Below are 23,610 nucleotides of genomic sequence, written 5' to 3' on the forward strand. Positions count from 1 at the left end.
AAAAACTTTTAACCGCGCAGGTGGGCTAATTGTATTCAGCGCGTCGGCGCGTTCGCGCAACAGATTTTGTTTACAAAATAAATTATCGCTTATACAATTTTGTTAGCATCGGGCTCGATATTTCATTCGATATTGGCATCAATTTTTGTGCAATCAGCGAACGACTCAGTATTTCGTGAACACAGGTTATCATAAAACTTTTTGATATGCTTCTTACTTTAATGACCATCACAAAAATTAATGTTTAAGGAATGTTGATGGAACCATTGTACATTATATGTATTTCATATGATTGGATTTTTAATGAGATAAGTGGTTGAGAAGACTACAATATGGGGAGGCAGGACTTTATGTATACTGGCACATGATCTGTGGTGCAAATGAACTGTTTAGGTTCACAGGCCAGTCATTTCTGTAACTAAAGTTACTCCCCCCCCCCTCATCAAATAAAGACAAGTTAATATTTAGTAGTAGTAGTATTATTTTAATACGTAACAAGGAATATCTGTCAAACACTGATACCAATGTATGGCAGCTTTTTGCCATGATAATCAAGTCTCTAAAAAGGAGGTTAAACTCTAGAGTCTAGGGTCATTACGTAATAACGGTAAATTTTTGTTATACATAAAGAAAATTTATTAAAACCAAAGCACTAAATATTTTTAAATGCTATTAGTTAATGTTTGGAGAGATATATATATAGAGAGATAAATCGAAAGTAGGCCAACTCAAAAAATTGGGGTAAATTTCGGTTTACTCTAGCACAAATTGTGGTAAGGCATGCGTGGATCAAAGGGGATCCGGATCCCTGGAAAATTCAAATTTATTTAAACTGACATAGTAAAATTACTAAAGCTATGCCTTGGACCTCTTCCCCTTGCGATTTGAGCCAACACCTTCTAGGGAAAAATTTCTGGATCCACCCAACAAAATTTACAATCCGGCTCGGGCTGTCGACTTGAATATAACGATAATGCTTAATTATAAAGAAAATCGATGTCATTTGAGTGTTTTAATGCAGGGAGAAAATACTTTTGTGATATTGGGATGAGATGAACGCGCTGGCGCGCCCAATGCAATTAGCCCGCAGGTGTGTTAGGAAGCACTAAGATGATCCGACTTGACTAAATCAGTGATACAATATGACGTAATAGAAGGCTAGATGACGTCAATTTTAGAACACAAGTTTTCTAAATATCGTTATTTAGAGATATAATTTAACTCCTGAAAATGAATTGAAACTTGAAAATATTAACAAAAATAAAATGTTTTTATTTTGTTATGCTGTATCTGTCACTTAAATTAAAAACTCCGACCGATGACGTCATACAGTGTATCTGTTCAACAAGTTGAGAATTGATCATGTTGTGTAACGAGAATTTGGCTAAGACAGTATGTAAAAAGTCAGCTATTTACGCATCCCGGTCGGTCTTTCCTCTGTCACTCGTGACAACAATAATGCAAAAGAACAACACTAAGCTGGATACTTCAAAACATATTATTTGTACATATCGAAAGCTTGCGTTCTATAATACTTGGAAAGCGCTGCTAGAATCGTGAGGTAAACTTGGTTTGAAGACACTCTTCGTGCTTTTAGAAATTTCAAAACTTTGGATATTATTTTATCCTAATAGAGTTTTCACACCTCAGAGTTTGTCCCTTTAACTTTATAAGCAAATATGTTTCATTCTTATAGTCTGTCCCACGGAACCAAGTACCTCACTTTTCGCCTCCTATCTCAAAATGTATAAATACCTTGGCTCCTGCAATCTTCTTGGATGTCAGAGATGACATGACCCTCTGTTCCACTAAGGATTTGAATGACTTCTGAAGGCTGTGAATGTGGAAGAGGAACCTGTTAAAGAAGAATTCAGTGATTCCCTACAATTTTGAGAGTATCCACACATGCATAAACATGTAAAATAAATTCAGAAAGCATGTTGCTTTCATGCTATTTGTTGCTAAAACATGTCTTATGACATAATGTTCTGCCTAACTAATATAGGATTATTATGCCTTTACAGATATTTTATGAATTTGAATATTAAACTTGATCTCAAATTGTCTGATTCCACTTCTTTTCCATTGTAATAAACATTGTTCTCAAATGAATATATTATGGCATTTTTGCTAATTAGCTGATTTGACTGTATATAGACATTGAGTTTACTGTTGTCATCAAATACAGAGAGCTGCACAAGGTCAATTGCGATTCAAACCAGTTGTTTCAATGTCAAACATAACTCTTCTTTTCTTAGGGTCCAGTTTACCTGGAAACAAAATAATGCAGAGATTGAATTGGTGCAATAAAGAAAGATTGATTGATTGATTGTATGTTGTTTTACGTCCCATTCGAGAATTTTTCACTCATATAGAGACGTCAGCATATACCGGTGAAGGGCTTCAAATTTTGACCTTTACTCGGCACTCAGGGCCATTGAGCAGTGGGGGATCTTTGTCGTTCCAACGCCTGCCATGACAAGGTGCCTCGGTTTTTAAGGTCTCATCCGAAGGACCCGCAACTTTCACTTCAAAGTGCCGAGCGCACGGCGAAGGAACAGTTTCTACCCATTTTTATCGACTTAGGTCAGTCTCGGCCGAGATTCGAACTCACGACCTCCTAATCACGGAGCGAGCGCTCTACCGATTAAGCTACGTGAACGGTTAATAAAAGAAAGAAAGAAACTTTAATAACCAAAGGATGCAATGATACATTTCATTTCAGTTTTCATCTCGATTAAATTGAAGGTTCAAGTGCTTTTCTTATTATCAACATCGTCCGATGTACATCGGTCTAGCTTTTCTGTCTGTCTGTTAACACTAGACTCTTGTCTAGAACCATTTGGCCTATTCAACCAAATCCGTCATAGCAAACTATCAATAAAGAGGATTCAAATTTCTAAAATGAGAGGCCACATCCTCAAAGGGGAAATGATTAATTTAAATAATAATACCAAAAAGACTGATTGATGAAAAAAATATTGCTTAAATAAAATGAAGTCTGTCAAGCAAAGGGCTCTAAATATATTGATTACATATTCTTTTTTTCAAGTTGGAGGGCGTAAAAATACAGTGCCGTTCTTCAACAGAAGAATTTTAAAGATTTTCTCATCTATTTCCATGTTATATTTTTTTTTTCACCTATTGTGGCCCTACCCTTCTCCCGGAGTCATAATCTGAATAAAAGACTCGAATGTACACTACGCGAGGGTCCTTCATTATCAATGTCTAATCATGCCTTTGCTGTTTTGGGGAAGAGGATTCATAAAGATTTCTATATAGTCCAATATAAAATTTGATCGCCTATTGTGGCCCCGCCCAATGCCCGAGGGATCATTATTTGAGAAAAAGACAATTTAAAAAAAATAATGGAAAGAGTAAGAAAAAAATTACTAAGCACATGATGAACTTGTTTCTCTCTTTATATTACAAAAAAGCTTCTCGACCCTCTGCCGAACATGCAGTTCTTTACCGAGTGTAGTAATCAACCACTGTTACAGAAAAGACATACATGGAACATTGAATAATATTTTATTAGTATTTTAGTAAATTTAACAATATAAGGAGAAAAATAAGTAGATAAATAAATGTGAATTTTTTGATAAGTTCTGCCTATTAAAAAAGAACTTGTTTTCACCGTTGAAATTAATATATCAATGACATGCAAGCTTTAGTGTGCTTTCATTGCGTGTATTAATATTTACTATAAAAGTTCCACCTTGTATTGGCCCAAAAAATACTGAACAAATTTTTATCATTTCAGTGAACATGTGTAAATTCAGTTTTTTTTACAGCATATGCCATTGACACCTGGGAGGGGGGGGGGGGGGGGTCGGCTAGACGCAACGGAAGTTTCCCTATCCAAATTTAGAATTGTTGAGATCCTACGTTGCTGTTAAGTGTGTCGTAGTTGTTGATACTTTAAATATTCTTATGAACTGATATCTGTAGATGTACATGAAATTGTATTCCACATAATTGTTTTTGAAAAGCAAGGCATCAAGCATAAAAACAAAACAGTGTATCGATTCAATTTTTGCCGCAGAGCGTATCAGCTGTAAACTTTGATAAAACAAACACGTAACAATACACAAATATTCATTCTATAAACTTTTGCAACCATCTTGGGTATAGACAAAGATAGAGTTTCTACCAAAGAAAAGAAATATGATTAAGTAACTGTACTTTTCTCATTTAGAGGTTTGGACATGGATGTTTAATTTACCCTAACTGCCTGGAACTTGAACAACTTGGAAATTTAATTCCTGTGTTTATATGAATTTCCGATATTTCTCCATTTAGAAGTGGATAGACCTTGCAAGAATTCTAAACTTTTTTTGCCGGTGACCTTGGCTTAGTTAGAATGATCCTTTGATCAACGTTTTGGTATATAATCCATTCATAAACAATGATCTTTGTATTAAGTACGAGTTGTAACAACATTACGTAGTCATGACCAAGATCCATTTGCATGGACACTAGACAAGATGATTCTTAGAATTACATCCCCTAAATGAAGAAAAAAGGGGGGGGTATAAATACACATAAAAGTTGAGGTTTTTTGGTAAAGGTGGATACCTCTTTGGAAAAATGGACCTCATGTCTGCAAGATCTGACTTTCTGAGGTCAGTACCCGGTTATTGTTCCCTTCCCCACGCTCTGCTTACGTGTTTCAAGAACGTTTTGAATATATCATTCAATAAACTCATCAGTGTAATCACAGGCACTTGTTTCGTATATACGGGGCACCCCCTACTTATTTTTACCACAAGGTACCTAACTGAATTTCAGGTATACCCGCATCAAGCTCGTATTTTATTATTATATCGTTTCAATATCGTTACAATTAAATCGTTTCAGACGTCTCTGGTCAAGCCACATATTGTAAACCACTCATTTATTCCTCGAATATTACCTCGATACAAAATAAGACTTTAGATGGGATACAAAGCTTCCGGTTGGGGTTATAAATGTAGGATAAAACCAGAGACCTCGGAATGGAATACTCGGAAGTCTTGTGGCAAAAATAAGTAGGGGGTGCCCCGTATACGACACAAGTGCCTGTGAATGTAATTCACAAATATTTATAAATATGTGCATATTCATCTACATACAAATACTTCAATAAGTGACATAATTTGATTTTTCTAGGCTTTTCATCCGGTATGTTCACAAAATGACCGATACTAAGTTGAATGAATTAAATTTCGTTTTCTTCCCATTGAAGAATTTTCATTTTTTTTTTTCATTTCATGCATAAATGACGTCACTTGATGTAGGTCCCAGAAATTTTGTCTTGTGCATGGAGCTTTCGGTTGCTGTTGTTGTTTAACGTCCCTTTCGAGAATTTTTCACTCAGGGGATGCTCACTCCTCCATGGCACGTGATACCACCTCTGATGTTTTTGGAGGTCCGTGTTTGCTCTTCACACGATTTGTATTGTTTTAATGGACTTTGAACTTGAATAGTGTTCGTGTTCTCCACATTTCTCCTTTGATGATAAAGCCGTTACCAAAATTCCTCTACCTCAACCTCAATACTCACCTCAAACCCCTTGAGGTTTCCTTAACTGAGGACTTCCTCAATTTACCGTCACCAAACGGACTGAGGATCACCTCAGCTGAGGCGAATTTTTTCCTTCAACTCAGTTGAGTTGTTACATCAGTAATGTCGCGCAATTTCGTAGACTTTTCACGTTATGATTGCACGCAATATAATATTTGTCGCGTGTGTTATTTGTTGATGTTAATGGGTTAATATCAGTAGAGAAAAGAAAAGGGATGGGGGCTAATTCCACTAGTATGGAGGAGATAACTCTAATCGAAGAGGTTTTGAAATTTGAAGAACAACTATTTGGAAAGATGAAGGGGGCGGGGTAAAAGGAAAGCATGGGAATGTACGTTAATGGTGAACATAACGACATTTTGTTGGGCGATTCTGGATACCCGGAAGTCCATCACTGACACAATAAATTTGTAAGTATTTTTATATCAATCTGTATTTCACTTATTTGTCGTTGTTTTGACCAGACGATTCTCGTTGTAACCTCCCTAAGTAGGTGTATATACAAATTTTATCTAGGTATATTCCAGTCATGGCCACGTCCTCTATTTTTAACTGTAAATGCCTACAGTTTAACAAAATTCCTTACTTTATTTAGTAGTAAGTACTCATTTTAAATCACCATAAACATTGATTACATTGCTCTGGCATATATATTATAAATCAGTTACGTGGTCACAAACCACGAAAGGGGGGGGGGCTCTAACATAGGCGGAAACCACTCCAGACCGTGGCTTCAGACAATGGGTATTAAACCTGTTTTACATGATAAAATAAAAAAATCAAGTCCCAAATAAGGAAAGAAGAGAGAAAAGAATGATTTGACCGACTTCCATTTTTTTATATTCAAATGCAAGAAAATTAACAGAAGCATACATGTATATAAATAAGTGAAATGATATTTACACAAAATATTAGTATAATCTTTGTCGTATATTTGATAATTATCTGATATAATATTTTAAAGAAATACGTTATTAATTAAAAAAAATAAATACTAGTAAAACGAGATGCCAGATGTTTGTAAAACGCAAAATAATTCTTTTTTTAAATTTCATATGGACAATTTAAAAATGACAGAACATCTGACTCAATCTACAAAAAGTATGATAGCATCGGAGAGGTAAAAATTAACATTAATAATTCTTACTGTTGAGTCAACCACTTCAGGAGATATTCATAAATAAGCAAAACACTGTTTGAAATCGCCATAAATTGTAGCTAAAGAGAAAATTGATGGCGGCCCAAGACAGGGGGAGGTCCACCAACGGCGCCCCTTACTCAGGCAGAGGAGGCATTATACCAGGCGATGGATACTCGACCCAACATTGTTTGCTCGATAAGAACTCTGGTTCGACTCAGAGGTGCATTAATTCACTGGTGAGCGTTTGTCTGTGGGTTGAGGTATGGCGTCACTGAAAACGCCGGCAGGGGCACATGTATCCAGAATCGCCCAACAAAATGTCGTTATGTTCTTCATAAACGTACAAGTGTTACATAATCGAATTTATAAACTTATAACCTCCAACGTTATAATTTTAATGCTTTTAATTTATTTCCCTTCCTCTATAGAATTACAACTGGATCCAATTCTTACGAAAAATAAAGTTGTTTACCTCGTTCGAATTGTCGACAAATGAAGGATTCCCGCCAAATCCTGCTATCATGGACATTACCGGGCCAGCTGGCACACGCACTTGTGAATCTGAAGTTTGTTTCACAAACCATCTATTTTAAAATTAAAATGAACCCCTTACTTTTTAAGTTGCATATAATGCTGCAAATTGAAAAAAATATGTAAAAAAAAAAATATATATATTGAAAAGGATATTAAATATTTTTCAGTTCTTAACTTCAAGATTTGAAGCATTTTATATGAGATGAAATGATAAAGAAAAGGGTAATAAAATACTCCCTGCACATTCAAAGAATGAAACCCCTTTCTATTTACAAATTCCGGTTCGTTTTCAGTTGGAGCCATGCTTCTTATAAACGTATCATCGACGCAGCCTGTGTGAATTAATTATGCAATGTAATATTTAAAGTTACATTTGTAAATGAAGTGTCCTACAATGTATGTAGAAAATAAAAACACGGCTTTGAAATTCAAAAAGTATATTTAGAATAAAAAATCTACATGGGCTTTGAAGAAAAACGGTACATGTAAAGTATTCCGCAAACTAGAGATTTCCGTTCATGATAAGTTTTCAGTGTATTGAAAACACAAAGTACAAAATTAAAAATGACACCCAAAAAAGTGTTTGGGCTGGGGGAGGAGGGTGAGGGGATGTTAAATCTTAACGCGCAAACTGGGGGGGGGGGGGGCTTAAGTTAACAAATTTACTGAATAATTAGCACAGTTATTTCATTATTCATGACTACTCACCAATTTCTTTTGTTTTGTTTTTTTTTAGAAAATAAATAAATTTTAAATAAAGATTAATTCCAGTAAACAGTATGATGCCAGCTGTAGAAAAGTTACATATGATTAATTTATTACATAGAACAGAAAAAAAAATTAATGGATTAGGATTAAAGTGAATCTGTATGATTTTGATTTATATTTAGTAAACAGTATAGCTTTCTCCTCCAAATAAAAAAATAACTGACAAATATTAACGTAATAAGTTATATATGTTTTTTTTTCTTAAAGTGCTGGAATATTCACTGATTGATTTCATTTGCAATCCAATATTAACAACTTCCCCAAACCGAGCCCAAATGGAAGCACGAGTTATCCTTCCTGAAGAAAACAAAACGACTGACAACATACCGGCTATTTTGATGAACTCTTGCTTAGTTTTTCTTGCTAATTGTTAGGCCATTATTTACACACCGAATTGTCGACGCATTTTTTGGTTATTATCCGATCATGACAAGGAGCACACGGCTGGTGTGACCGGTTGGCAGGGGATGCTCACTCCTCCTTGGCACTTGATCCCACCTCTGTTGTTTTAGAGGTCCGTGTTTGCTCTGCTCCAAAATCTGTTTAATGGACTTTTGAGCTTGAATACTGTTCGTTATATCCATACATTTCATTGCTAGTTCGTCTCTAGGAAAACTAAATTGTTGTCGAACTCTAAGGATGGCATTGGTGACCGATCTACAGCATTTGCCGACGGTGGACTTTGACACATTCATGCTATCACCTGTAAGTTTGTGGTAAGCGCCTGTCGCAGAGAACCTGAGACCCACAAAAAGCTGCAATAGCGGGGGTATGGTATTGTTTCTTGTGCTTTCTATCAAATTCCCGGCTATCAAGTCCAGTAAAAATACCGGTATGACTGATGCCTGCCGAAATCTTAAACACTCGAAAAGCTCATTGTATAGGCCTCTAAAGGGTTCAGTCGGTCTCGAATCACCTTTTTGACGGTCGATTTCGGTATCTGAAACTTGCATCGTCTGCGACGTCTATCTGTCATGTTGAAATTGCTTGAGGAAGACTTTAAGGTTGCTCTGAAGCTATATCCCCTTAAATATTTATATATAGGATTTCCTCAAGATTATCCGTCAATTTTTATTATTTTTTTATTTATTTTATTTTTGGTGAAGGTAACTAGAGGGTGAAATGAGATATTTGAGGGAAAACCTCAGAGTACAGGCCCCGCCGTCACCAAAATTCCTCTACCTCAACCTCAATACTTGAGGTTCACTCAAATGAGGAAATTCCTCAAACCACCGTCACCAAACCCTCTGAGGGTTTCCTCAGTTGAGGTGTATAAAAATGTACTCAACTCAGTTGAGGCGAGACATGAAACTATTCGTGCATTTTCGAGGATTTTTTTTAACGCTATTGTTTACGCAGTAAAATTTGTCGTCTGATTTAGAAAATATGGCAGAAATTGACATTGCAGCCTTACTGACAAAAAACACGTTAGAATTCGTTAAAGGTACTGATGAGGTTATAACTGCACAAAAGAAAAAAAGGGGAGCTAATTGGTCGGCCGAAGAAGAAATTTATTTGATAGAGGAAGTGTTAAAATATGAAGATCAACTTTTTGGAAAAATGAAGGGTTCGGGTGTGAGAGGAAAACATGGGCGGGTTAAAGATGAAACCTGGCGGGGTACTGCTGACACACTTAGCGGGTAAGTACATACCTTCAACCCTACGTACCAGACGACTCCGCATTATCTCCCCATTGGTGTAACGTTAATTCGTACCTTGTTTGTTTCAATCCGATTATTATTCTTTGTTCTTTTAAAAAAAATATTAATAAATTAAGAATTTAATATTATATTTAAAAAGTACGCATGTGAGTAATTTCTCTTCAACTTGTGAAAAGATAGGCCTATTTGACAAAATACTTTACATTGATTTTACGCCTTGCTGTTTGTATTCGATGTAGGCAGTTTAAAAATGAAAGAACGGCAGAGACGATTTCAAAGAAATACGATAACATCAAGCAGCGGGGTATGTACTTCGTTCAGAAATATACATGTACGCATGTATGAAAATCAAAATTCATAAACTTTGCAATAAATTTATTCATGTGCATCATTCCTTTGAACTAATATGTACGTATTCCCACCCCATGAGAGAGAGAGATTTTACTCGTCAGTGGACAGTCTTTTTTTTTAAACGAATTGTTTTCTTTTGTGTGTATGTCTAGCTAAAGACAAAATAGATGCCCTTAAACGCCCGAAAACTGGAGGAGGCCCAGCTAAAGCACCCCTTACAGCCGCAGAGGAGTGTCTCCTTCAAGCTTTTGACGGTCGCCCTAACATTGTAAGACTCAACGGAGGCATTGATTCTGATGGTACGTACATGTATACGAACCGTAAGTAAGCACGCTTTTGATAGACTGTGCAAGAGCTAGGCTCTGTTTTTTCTCTTTCTTCAACAGCTGGTCAGTTGAAGTTATTACTCCAGGCCCTTGAAACACAGTCCCGCCCCATTTTTTCTGAGTATTGTCTGTTTTGTTTTACAGTTTTAATATGTAAATTTTCATATAGATGCCCCTTCTTTGTTGCTGTCAGGTCGAACTGGAAAATGTCAACATTTGATAAAAATGTACGAAAAAGTTAGACCCCCCCCCCCCCCAGCGAAATAGGATTTTAATTTGAGTTTAGACAGTTTACTTTTTTAATTTGCTTGTCACAATTTTTAGAAGGTTGCCTATCTTTAAAACCGTTGCTCAATTCAGACAGAAATACATGTATATCGTAATTCCACCAATCTTACAGAGCCCTCACCTTCCAGTACCTCTCTACCAGTGCCTGATCATGCTGATACGATAATGGAAGTCCTCACTGGACCTTCAGCTACGTGTAGCCTTGTAGAGCCTTGTGGAGACGGCAGCCGCTCACACAACATATGTATGTTTTCCCAGTATTTTGTTTCCTTGTGATTGCTCAAATATAGTTAGAAATTGTTATACATGTATAATTATAGTAATTTTTATTTTTAGTGAAAAGTTCAAATGGACGAAAGAACAAGAAGAATAGCAGGCATGATATTATAGAGGAAGCAGACAGATGTAATCTGGAGTTGGAAAACCAGGTGTTAAAGTCCACGGCGAAAAAGTTGAAGTTAGAGAGAGAGAAGTTGAAAAGTGAAATTAAGTATATGCATATGCAGAAGGAGTATTTATTGCTGAAGATAAGCAAGGAATTTCCTGGTCATAATATAACACTTTCACAGCCATCACCATCATAATCCGATTCAGAATGAAAAGAATATCAAAAAATCAGTAGCCCTTCTTACAAAACCTGTTACTATCTCTCACTAGTTATGGAACCTATACATATTTCAATCACAGCAAATTGTTCACTGTTCTTTCGTTATACATTGAATATAACTTTAGTTATAGTAATAAAAAAATAAATTAAAAAAATAATGAATTTAAAAAATAAATAAAACGAGACGGATTACGGGAAGAAAACTAGTTTTTATTTATGCTTTTTCTTTTGCTGGTTTGCTGGTATCCTTTAACTCTGAAATGAAATAAATTTTCATTACCAATTAGTGTCAATGGGTATGATATTTTTGCATGTCATTTTTAAAGAGCACATTAATAAAAATTATTATCTGATAATATTGCGGATGTTTACTTGTTTCCTTGTCTATCCAAAGTATGTCTGAGCAATATAGTCACGCATGTGACTGCCCTCTGTCCCATTACACGCAACGTGGTGGTCCGTGGGATTGTAGTGAATCACGTCCTGTCTGTCCATCGCAATATCCCCACGCTCTATCCCGATATTGTGCAAAACCACGCAACAATGTAGGCCGCTGCTTGGTCTGGGCATGTTCTGAAAGTGTACATATAACAAAGTGAAAGCATGATATAAGAAGTTAAAATTCTTGACGCAGTTTAAACAAAATTCATTACCTAAGTGTTCCCTGAAGACAGGAAAAACGCCTTTTAAGGATGCCGAAACTCTGCTCGACTAGCACCCGTGTTCTACATAGGGATGCATTGAACCTCTGCTGGGCCTCTGTAGTTTGGCTGAGATATGGAGTCATCAGAAACCTGCGACATGGATACCCTGAGTCTCCTAGAAGGAGGCCTTTGTGCTCACTTGAAGTTAAAAAAGGGAATGATTATATACACATTGTACATGAATAGTTATGTAACTTTTGTCTTGAGATAGCTACAAGCACGTACATGTAGCACCAAGGGGGCCAGCCCCCCCCCCCCTCCTACTTTTTTCCAAACATAATTTTTACTATTGAAAATGTTCATTGAAAGACCGGTTGCCCCCCCCCCCTTTTTGTTGCAGTAAAGTCAAAAAAGGGAAATAATGCAGTAGTGTATGAGAAAAATTTTGCACTGAAATAAGTTGGTACTGAAAGAAGATGGACCCCCCCCCCCCCCCCACACACACACACACACACGAAATAAGATTTTCGAGTTTGGAAAATCCACCACCACCCCCTTTTCTGCTTCTCAAGTTTTTTTTTCAGGTAAGTTGAATTATTTTTCTCTGGCTGCCCCCCCCCCCACCCACCCCCTTTCCAAAAACGATGCTACGTTCCTGAGCTATATAAAGATTGTAAAAGTGACAGTTGGAAATATACCCCTTTCAAATTGTCTGCATAGTGCTGATTCTCTCCAGATCCTACTGTCATGCACACTGCCCGGCCAATTGGCACAAACGCTGGTAATACGAAATTTTGCATCACACCATCTATTTAATAACATTACACGTGTTACTTAAAGTATTGAGGATAAAGGATACAAATTTGAAATCGAAATTTAATACGATTACCTGCACATTCAAAGAATGAAATCCCTTCCGATTCACAAAGTCTGGTTCGTTTTCTGAAGGGCCTTGTATCTTCACAAACGTCCCATCTACACACACCCAAGACATTTGGGAACCCTAGATTGAAAATTTCTTACCATGCTTATTTGGATACTTCAGATTTAAAAAAAAGTAAATATCATCGATGTATTTATCAATTATTTAGCATGATCAATATTAATTTTGAAAGCACACAGACTTTATTTAATTACAGTTTTAGCATAAGGTGTGCTTTTACATGTACATGTATAGGAAGTTTGAAAGTTAAAAATATCATTTGATTTTTAGAATATAACACCCCAATCTACTACATGTAGTGCATTAATAAATAGAATTTTTAGTCTTTTTATAGAATAAAATAAGTTATGATGAAATAAAAGCAGCGTACTTTGTTACATCTGCTTACATGTAACCAATTGTGTGTCGGTCACAGAAATCGATTAAAATTTTCTGATATTGATGGCAATATTAATTGATTAATAATAATTTCGTTAAGTGTATGAAGAATGATTTATAAAAACATTAATGTCTAGCAATTTTTTTTTTAGAAATTGTTATAAAAAGGAGGATCCAACCCTGCCCTTCTCAAAGCGTTCTTCTTCGCCTTATTTTTTTTAAAAGGGGGGGGGGTTAAGGGTAACAGATAACAAAACAGTACCTGTATATGCCCAAAATAATCAACAATCTAAATCCACTATTGAGCTTTGAACAGTTGAATACTTTGAAGTATTTGGTGTTAAATCCGTTTGTCACTACATGGATGACAATATCAGGAATTTCTCACAAATAATAATAAATAAATACATTCGCTTGCAGACGTTACTGACATTGCATTTCTTTTGAATGATTTTGTTTTGTTTTATTTTTTTCTACCAAAAACGTTCTATTTCAACGTTTAAGTCGACTTCTCAATGTACGATTGCCCAAGCATAGGATAGTCCAAGAGTTATTCCTCTTGTACATATTCTGAAAATGAAAGTGAGAAAGAGCAGACGCTGAGTGACTAGTTACCTGCGATCTTCAAAAATTCCTGTTTTGTTTGTCTGGCTGTTTGGTCCCTCGGAAACATGATAAAGTCTTGCCGAATGTCGTTGATGGCCTGGGTCACAGAACGGCAACATCTACCGACTGTGCACTCAGAAACATTTACACTGTCCCCGATCAATTTATGAAAAGCACCCGTAGCCAGAAAACGCAAACAGACCAACAGCTGCAACAGTGGAGGTAAGGCTTGATTTTTTGTGGTGTTTATTAGTTTGTGTTCAATCAGAGTCATCAAGTAGACGATTGTAGGCCATAGAAATCGTTCGTAAAGTTCGTCGTCTGTGTACACTTCCATAGGATTTAGACGATCTTTTACTACCCTACGTTCGGGTCTTTCTCTCCTCAGCAAAAATCTTCTATATTTTCGTCGTCTTCTACGCCTGTCCGCCATTTTAATTTCCTTGAGTAAGCTTTTAAGGTTGCTATAGAGTTATACTTAAATATTTGAGTATTTACTCAAAATTCTGTTGAGGAAAACTCAATTTTTTTGTGGTGACGGTGACTTGAGGGTGAGGTTATGAATTTGAGGGAAAACCTCAGAGTTGAGGCTGAGTATTGAGTTGAGGGATGTTGGTGACGGCGGGGCCAGGTTGAGTATTGAGTTGAGGGATGTTGGTGACGGCGGGGCTCGAGCTTAAAACTGGATAGGACTACTTAAAAAAATAATACACACTGAAATTTAATTTGATTTCTTTTATGGAAGTAAATCAATTAGTATTTATTAAATTAATTCGCAAAACATTTGATCACCCCTCGTTTTTACCTCTACTGGTCAGAGACCAGAAGAGCTTATGCGATAGTAAGTTGTCCGTCAGTCTGTCTGTAAACAATTTTTCAAAATGCTACTCCTCCTACAGTTTTGGTCTGATTTCAGTATAACTTAGCACACAAATACACTACGCTAAGATTCATAATTCTGTGTATCGGTTTTTGATTTCGGTGAACGATGTTGCCATGGTTACTAAAAATAGTAATTTCTGAGAAATACCTTCAAAATGCTACTCCTCCTACAGTTTTGGTCTGATTTCAATATAACTTGGCACACAAGTAGACTACACTATGATACATAATTCTATATATCGGTTTTTGATTTCGATTAAAAATGCTACTTCTCCTACAGTTTTGGTCTGATTTCAATATAAATTGGCACATAAGTAGACTACACAAAGATACTTAATTTTGTATACGGTTTTTGATTTCGATGAATGGTGTTGCCATGGTTTCTAAAATTAGAAATTTCTGTGAAATACATTCAAAATGCTACTCCTCCTATAGTTTTGGTTTGATTTCAATATTACATTATTCTGTGTATCGGTTTTTGATTTCGATGAACGGTGTTGCCATAGTTACTAAAAATAGAAATCTCTGTGAAATACTTTCGAAACTCTACTCTTCCTACAGTTTTGGTCTGATTTCAATATAACTTGGCACACAAGTAGATTACACTGAGGTACATAAGGTATATCCATTTTTTGATTTTGGTGAAGTGTTGCCATGGTTAAAAAAAGCTGAAATTGCTTTGACATACTTTCAAAACATTACTTGTCACCCGCGTGGCGCATTGGTAGAACGTTTGCTCTAGAGTCGCAGAGTAAGGATCCTTACGTCGCGGGTTCGAATCCCACTATGGAACATGGAGACCGATCCTTCGGATGAGACTGTATAAACCAAGGTCCCATGTCGCAATAGGTGCTGGCACGAAAAAGATCTCTTAGTGCTCAATGGCCCTGAGTGCCGACCATAGGTCAAAATTTGCAGCTCTCCACCGGCAAGTGGTGGCGTCTCCATATGAGTGAAAAATTCTTGAGAAGGACGTTAAACAACAACAAACAAAATATTACTTGGCCTACAGTTTGGTCTGATTTTAAGATAACACGGCATGCAAGTAGACTATACTGAGATACATAATAGTCTTTATTCTTTTTTATTTTGATGAACGATGTTGCCATGGTAACTAGAATCAAAATTTCTCTAAAGTTCTTTTAAAAGGCTACTCTTTCTACAGTTTTAGTCTGATTGCAATTTATCTTGCAACAAAAAGAGAGTAAAACAAGGATTAGTATTTATTTATTACTGTTGCAAAGTTTCAAGTCCAAGTGCTACTTTTCTCTTCCTTTGTTATACATGTAAGTACAAACCGGTAGAGCTACAGTCTCGACAGAGACTTTTGGTTAAAAGATTTATCATCAGCTTTATTCAAAATAATTACATAAATGTTTGTACAATGTAATCTTGAATCACTGTTGTCCAAACTAATGTTATTTATACAATGTAATCTTGAATCACTGTTGACCAAACTAAATAAAGATGGCATCGGTTGTCCTTCCTTATTGATGGTGGTGTCGGATGAAACACACGGATGATGTTAGTTTTAATGGCGGCGCTGGAGGGAACAATATTGATACCTGGAAGACCTTGGATTGGTCGGGTCTCTGAAAGTGAAAATACAATTATTAACATTATAGTTTAATAGCATGTTTTAAGAAAATGTATATCTAAGTAATGCGAATTTATATATCTTGTTTCTGCACCAATGTCATGAACAAAAAATTAGCATTTAACTCAAAAATTGCTTCTGGCGATTTACAATTTACTATACATCCCTCGCGTAGCGCAGTGCTTGGAGCGTTTGCTTTAATCCACTGTGCGACATGAACATCGGTTCTTCGGATGAGACCGTTTAAAACGAGGTCCCATGTCGCAGTAGGTGTTAACACGAAAAAGATCCCTCATTCCTCAAAGGCCGTAAAGTGCCGAGTATACGTCTAAAACTGCAGCCCTCCACCGGGAGTGGTGGCGTCTAAATATGAGTTAAATGTTCTCGAAGGGACTTAAAAAAAAACAACCAAACAAACAATTTACTTAATCATTATGTAAAGAGGTAGGAAAACTATTTTGTGATTGGCTGTGGTTTTTTTAACAATTGATTTACTATAAAGCATACAGGAAATTTAAGATTACTCCTTTGTATGTTAATTCATTGGTTTAACAAATTGTGTTTTTTCCCATATTTAACAATATCATGAACTTTGTCTTTTGTAATTATTTAGCTTGTTGTTTATTTCTAAAATTGTGTACAGTTAAAAAGTTAAATGTGCAGATTTTTTTTCTGAGGCGAAGGAATGTTCAGGGGGGGGGGGGGGGGAGTTCATACTTTCTCTCGATTTTTGAAACATTGTTTATATTAATATTCGTCTTACATTAAATAAAATTAATGACAATTTTATTTAAAATAAATAATTGTTTATACTACCACCAAAAAAGAAATATATATGGTTTCTCTCACTTTGTTACATGTATTACAAAAATTGCAACAACATAAAAAAAAGCAAACAAACAAATAAAAAACAAACACAAAATAATCGCAGAAGATAAATACATTAATTGTTATTTTAATTGACTGACCAAAGCGAAAATTTGATTTGGGCTTCAGCCATTCAGATCAAAGATAATTATATATCTTACCCCACGCTAAATCGACCCTTGAGATGGAAACCTTTTGGAGGCCTGGCTACAAAGTTGGTCTCAAAAGTGTAGATAGTAGAGTCCAAAAAGCAACTCTTAATCTCTAAACCTAAAAATATATTCAAATGAATGCCACTCAAGATATTAAATTGAAAACACAATTTAAATTAAGTAAATTTCGTATAAAATATCCTCATGTCACGTGTAATCTGCCTTAATTATACTCAAGAACATGTACTAAAAATATGTTTATATACAGAAATCCGATAAACAGTTCGGACAGGCTTTTTTCCATTGCTGAATTATATATTTATCAAGCAATTTTTCCTTCAAATCTGCCCTATGTTTCTCATTTTCCTAAAATCTGAAAATTGAAATTCAATGCAAATATATAGGGAAATTTGAAATCATCCAAATTACATGTAAATTTACACTAATTTTACCATGTAACAAAACACCCCACTTGCATGTATTCCGGATTTAAGGTATTCTCAACCTTAATACAACGTTGCTCACCTTCCTTCGTACAGCATCGTAGAATTCTCCCACCATCTGGACCAGGGAAGTCTCCAGCCGGGAGCGAGTTACCAGGGCATCTCCAACTCCTCACATTTAGATCTGATCAAAATATTGATTTGGTTTATGTTAATATTTATGCTCCCAATAATGAGGCTATAATAAGCCTATACACTTTTTTGCCCTCTCTAACTTTAGCGTTCGGACTTAAATATTTGTAGTCAACAAAATTATAATAAACTTTAAATAAACCAAGATCAAAGACTCTGTATTCGTCTTTAATTACCCAATCGGAATCTCACAATTCGGGGGTTGGGTTGGATTCTGTACCCAATAAAAGATCCTAATGTATAGAAATAAATTTTTAGACAGGCCAGATGAATATGAAAGGAGGCGGTACGTTGGTCACTGTTGATTGACAAACCAGATTTTTGCAGATTATAGGAGGGTTCGGAGGGGTCCAAAGTTATTTTTAGGCTACTTTATTATTATATAATTACCTACCCCTAAGGAGATCAACATGATGAAATAAAGACCGAGACCTGGCACACAAAGTAACTTGTCTTGACCGGGCCAGGTCGAGGGACTCAATTGTTTTTATTATAACGATATAAGATGAAATAACTCTTATAGGCATTATTTCCGAAACTGTATATTTTCGTTCTTGATATTTCGCTTCGCCTACTGGAGCTTAGCAACTCTAAACAATAATAAAAGTAAAAATCACATTTAAATAAGATCAATTATCATAAATTCATGATAACCAATGGTAAGCAACGCCTTTAGAAGAATATGTAATAGGACAGGATACATAAAGCGTGAAACAAATACGATCTTTAAGTGTAAACGAATTTACAAGCGTCAGATGGGACAGTGACTTATGATGAGGATTACAACTCCCCTGGCACGAAAAAAACAAAATCAAACCGTTTCTCTGGTTTCGAAAAAGTAAACTCATTCGGGGCCACAAAAAACAAAGAAAGTTTCAAACTTGTTACAGAACATTTATTTTTACCGCAAGATATATGGCTGCGCAATACGCTTTTTAGCAGTGATAATTAGATTATGTATCAATTACTGATAGACTTTTCTCTATATTCAAAAGTGTTGATGGCCAGATCGCCATTATAATGTTGAGTTAAAATTAAATAAAAGTAAAATTTAGGCGGGAATCTAGCTTTATGGCTAACTGGATAGGGAATTGTAAAACGTTCTTGTTTATGTATGTTCTCTTTTGAAACAATTTGTAATTTATCTGATACTTTTTAAATTGTTGTGGAAGCGCTCATTTGGGACAGACTACATTGACATTTTAATTGTAAATTTAAATTGAATTAAAAACATTCTCTGTCTAGAAAATATTAATATTTGATAAGCACAGAACAATGTGTAGGAGCTATTGTTCCCATAACATTTTTACAACTACATCTGTTATATACTCAATTTCATACAAACTTACATTTAACAGCACATAGGAAAGAAATCAAGAAATTTGTCAACTAATGTGTCCTTTGTTACTTTTTAAAAAGGAACCATCGGTATAATTAGACTAGACTAAAATACACGTAGAAAGGGAAAGGATTTTTCTTTTACCTATGAAAGTACACTTTTCGTTAAATGGTGAAGGTATGCAACCAAAGAAAAAATCTGATGAAAAGTATATGATGGTTGTTCGTAGCTCATTTTCTAAACAGCTTTGGCGAATAACCTCTGTTTTGTAATATCCTTGTGTAAAATATGAGTCAAGAATGCAACACAGCACAACTAAGGAAAGAAATGTCTTCATCGTCCCCTGTCTAAGTGAACCTGAAAATGTCCAAAATAATGAGATTATGAATTATTAAAACTATACAATTTTAAATTTGTCTAAAGTCAATCTTTATCATAAAGATCGGATGTTATATGCAAGTGTATGTATTTAATGAATATGTTGACAAGCGTTGAAAAATTTTATTGGTTTTTCCTCATACAGTGATCAGCAAAAGAAGACTTGGTAGAGAACCTGTGATTGTATAAATCTGAAATGAAGCCTTTTCGGAGGACACTCGGTCTGAACCTATTGAAAATATTTTTCACCTTTACCATTATTTGGATTTAGGCTTAGATCGAGAGTTTTACAGAGTAAATAAATTAAATGTACATTTGCGATGATCAATTCTAAAGTACCTAAAAAAGATTTTAAAATTTAATTGGGGATGACCGGAGGTATCCATTTTTACCGTCAATTTCATTTGCCTAGCTAGTTTTCTCACTTTTCATATTCCTAAAGATATCATAGAAGTGAGTTCGACAAACTAGCCGCTAATGTTCTGCACTCGGGAACATTGTCGGTAAAATTAGGCAAATGTGATTTTTGAAAATATTCCTGTTCCTAAAAACATTACCAAAAAATTTCATTCTCGGTACGACAGATGATCATTTTTAGAATATGTTGTAATATATACCTTACCTATTTCCAGAAAGTATGGGTTTAGATTGCAAACTCTTTAATTTATATCAAAAATAGTAAGTGTATGGAAGCGAAAACAGGTCATCGACAATAATGACAGTAAGCAGTTTAATTTAAAAGGTTGTAAAGAGAATATTTTAATTGATCCATTCTTTGTTTTTTGTGTCGCCTTTGAGATAATTCTATGTTATTATGCCCCCTTCAAAGAAGGTAAACCAAAAAGATCGTTGTAGTCTGACAATTGTAGAAAAGAAAGACTGATGTCTCTTTTGGAGAAAAGTTTTTGTTAAATGACAGATAATTATTTATAGTAATTTCACCCTATTTCATTATTTTGATTAGTTTTGAGGGTGGGGAATCATATTTCTATTTGATTGTCAAAAAAGCCCCCCCCCCTCCCCCGCGTGCTACGCTTCTGATCATTTTTATGCCACGCTACGAAGAAGGGAGGGCATATTGCTTTGCTGCTGTCTGTCGATCGGTCCACCGACAGTTTCCTTTCATTTTCTTCGCAAAGGCTGCACATACTAAAATGAAATTTAATATACAGATTTATCAAAAGAATATTTAGATCAAGTTTTGTTTTGGGTAGGATTGAGCAATTTTTGACAGAATTATGCCTCTTGGACTTCGAACAATTCCAATTATTGGGGGGCATAAGTGTGTCACAAACATCTCTTGTTTTTTCTTTGCTATAATGCTACTAGCAAATACATGTACTTACCATCCTTAGATTTATTTCAATCTTTAATAATGCTATAAAGCAGGCGATCCTTGGAACACTTTATTTTAACATTCCTTTCGCAAATTGTTTTGCTCCTGTAGAGACGTCACCTGTTGGCTTCTCCATATGAGTGAAAAGTTCTCGAGAGGGATGTTAAACAATAAACAAACATCAAAGTCCAGGGATTTGGCGAAAAAAGTCACATTTTAATGTCTTGGGTTTAATTCGGCGTCGGGAAAAGAACTTCAACCTTTCGAACACTAAGCGAGCAACAACCAAAAAAAAAGTTTTAAAAACATACCTCATTGTAGGATTTATTCAGCGAAGATGCTTTCAAACCTCTAAATGCCATGCACAGCATCGAAGATAAGAGGTCCATGACTTTAGGATCACCAGAGTATAATTACATTTACAAAAATTCTACTGCATAAATAAAAAAAGTACTGCAAGTTGATATGCTAAAATGTATTGAACCACTTTTTTCTTTGTTTGAATATTTTCCCGTTATTAATTATAAATTATTGATTTGATGATCTATTTCTGTTAAGATATCCGACCCATAATAGCCTCAAATTCAGTGAATCTGAATGTATAACAGATATATATTAGCTGAATACTCAGTATATGTAGACATAATCTTCATGTTTTAGTATCAATATGTAAGAGCGAAATGTGTCCCAATTTTTGACCTTGTCCTGTCCTTGAAGAGTTATCCCCCTTTGCTTTTAATCGATAAAATCAATTCTAAAAAAATCTATCAGGTAAAAATTTAGTTTTCAATCGCTTTTCTTTTCCTTATAATTAAATACATCTTTCCACCACAGCATTTTTTGATATTCTTAGTATTTAAATTTTTATTTTCAAAAATTTGCTTGTCCCCATAGAAATCAATGCAATCTTCATTAATTAATTACTGCTTTGGTAATTATATTTTTGAAAATTTCTTTTGGTAAATCCTTTACTACTCTAAAATGCTTTGAATTAATATCAAAGTATTTAATACAGGATGGATATTTAAGGTTAGAGAATTAGGTCCTAATATGGGTCGGATACCTTAAAAAAAAGTTGCAAAAAAAATCTAAAATAGCATAAATAGGATGAAATTCTTCATTTCATCAGTACTCATAGGTTGTTTTTTTTACGATAAGTAATCATGGATCGTTTTTCTTTGTTACAATTTAACACAAATTTTATATTACTGTAATGGAGCTCCATACACTACACTGAACAGAGCTGATGCAAAAAGGAAGGAAAGATGTTTAATCAATCTTAATTAACTTGATACAAAAAGGTTATTTTGTCTTTTAAAACAATTATTATGCTGATTAAAGTTGCAGAAAATGAGTCATAAACAAATAATCATTGATGATTTCGTGACATGCAATATCCTAATTTATATAAGAAAATAAATAACGAGAAACATGCCTGGTTTTGACATTTTTACGAGGATAACTTGACATCTATTGAGACATGTGTAACCTAACGAATGTAAATTTGTAACGGCAATGTCCACGACGCCACAAAATATGATATACTTTACTATGTAAGAAAAAAATATCAAAAAAGTAACAGGAAGTTTGATAATAGGTGCTGCATCTCTTACAAATTTTGCAGGTATACTGTTAAGACCGCTAGTTTTGCAAGTGATCAGGTTATGTTATTCTTTGTAGATAAAATCTTCTGACACGTATTTCGGTATAAATGGAACGTTGGTCTTCTTTCTAATATCAAAAACTGCCTGAATAAAAGAAACTGATGTAGTTATAGTTATAGTTTATATATATATATATATATATATATATATATATATATATATATATATATATATATATATATATATAAACTAGATGAAATCCCGCGCAAGCGCGGGGAATTGAATTTATACCACTACCGACAGAAAAAAATCTAATAATATATATATTGTAGTTTCTACTGACAGCCTACAGGCTTATAGCAGGAAGAAATACTTTGTTCAAAATCCCGCAATGAAGTAGAAGTACGTCTCCAACCCCCCCCCCCCCCCCTCTCCCCCGTAAAACTTAAATAACAAAATCATTAATTGACGTTTATTGTGAAACCTGTTATATACAATGTACTATGTTATGGATATTGTACTTCAAATGCTCTTATTTCATTTCCGTCACGAATAAAAGCAGTGAATATGCACATTTTACTGAGAAATAGATTTTTTTGGTAAAAATTCACAGTTACTTGGGTCTTGGTTTATAAATATGTATGTACCTTATTGGTATGTAAAAACTGTACCTTATGCCTCTTTTTTTTTTACATATCAATAAGGTACATGTATACATATTTATAATCCAAGACCTAAAAGTACCTGTGTAAAAATTAGCTTTTATTTAACGCCCTATGAATACACTGGCGGATTTAGAGGGAGGCCCAACCCCCCTCCCGTTTTGTGTCCAAAATATACATAAAATTTAATAAATCATTTTTTGGGTGTGTCCGTGGGCCCCTACCCCAACCCCAAACTGGTTGCCCCCCTTTTCAAGATTCCTGGATCCGCCACTGGAATAGGCCGAGTATTTGATACAAAAGACTGTATTCAGAAAAAAAACTGAAATGTATAAATTAAAGCACA

At 35.0% G+C, this 23,610-nt stretch overlaps 2 protein-coding genes and 1 pseudogene across 2 annotated transcripts; 1 reads left to right on the forward strand and 2 right to left on the reverse strand.

The window, feature by feature from the left end:
- Positions 1 to 6,974: 6,974 nt before the first annotated feature.
- LOC133194935 (putative nuclease HARBI1) lies at positions 6,975 to 8,961 on the reverse strand. Its single transcript, XM_061330833.1, has 6 exons — positions 8,595 to 8,961; positions 8,332 to 8,371; positions 7,812 to 7,828; positions 7,475 to 7,572; positions 7,179 to 7,290; positions 6,975 to 7,036 (listed from the first exon to the last, which is right to left on the reverse strand). Exons 1-6 carry the CDS (start codon positions 8,959 to 8,961, stop codon positions 6,975 to 6,977), a joined length of 696 nt encoding a protein of 231 aa, XP_061186817.1.
- Positions 8,962 to 9,394: 433 nt separating this feature from the next.
- LOC133194936 (uncharacterized) lies at positions 9,395 to 11,218 on the forward strand. The gene is made up of 5 exons (XM_061330834.1): positions 9,395 to 9,648; positions 9,909 to 9,973; positions 10,173 to 10,319; positions 10,747 to 10,878; positions 10,971 to 11,218. The coding sequence occupies exons 1-5, from the start codon at positions 9,395 to 9,397 to the stop codon at positions 11,216 to 11,218; spliced, it is 846 nt and encodes a 281-aa protein (XP_061186818.1).
- A 407-nt stretch (positions 11,219 to 11,625) lies between these two features.
- LOC133194937 (putative nuclease HARBI1) lies at positions 11,626 to 14,245 on the reverse strand (annotated as a pseudogene).
- Positions 14,246 to 23,610: the final 9,365 nt, after the last annotated feature.

This window comes from Saccostrea echinata, unplaced genomic scaffold, assembly GCF_033153115.1.
Source record: "Saccostrea echinata isolate AGI-Se365-2 ecotype Australia unplaced genomic scaffold, CSIRO_AGI_Sech_v1 ptg000029l, whole genome shotgun sequence".
Taxonomy (NCBI): domain Eukaryota; kingdom Metazoa; phylum Mollusca; class Bivalvia; order Ostreida; family Ostreidae; genus Saccostrea; species Saccostrea echinata.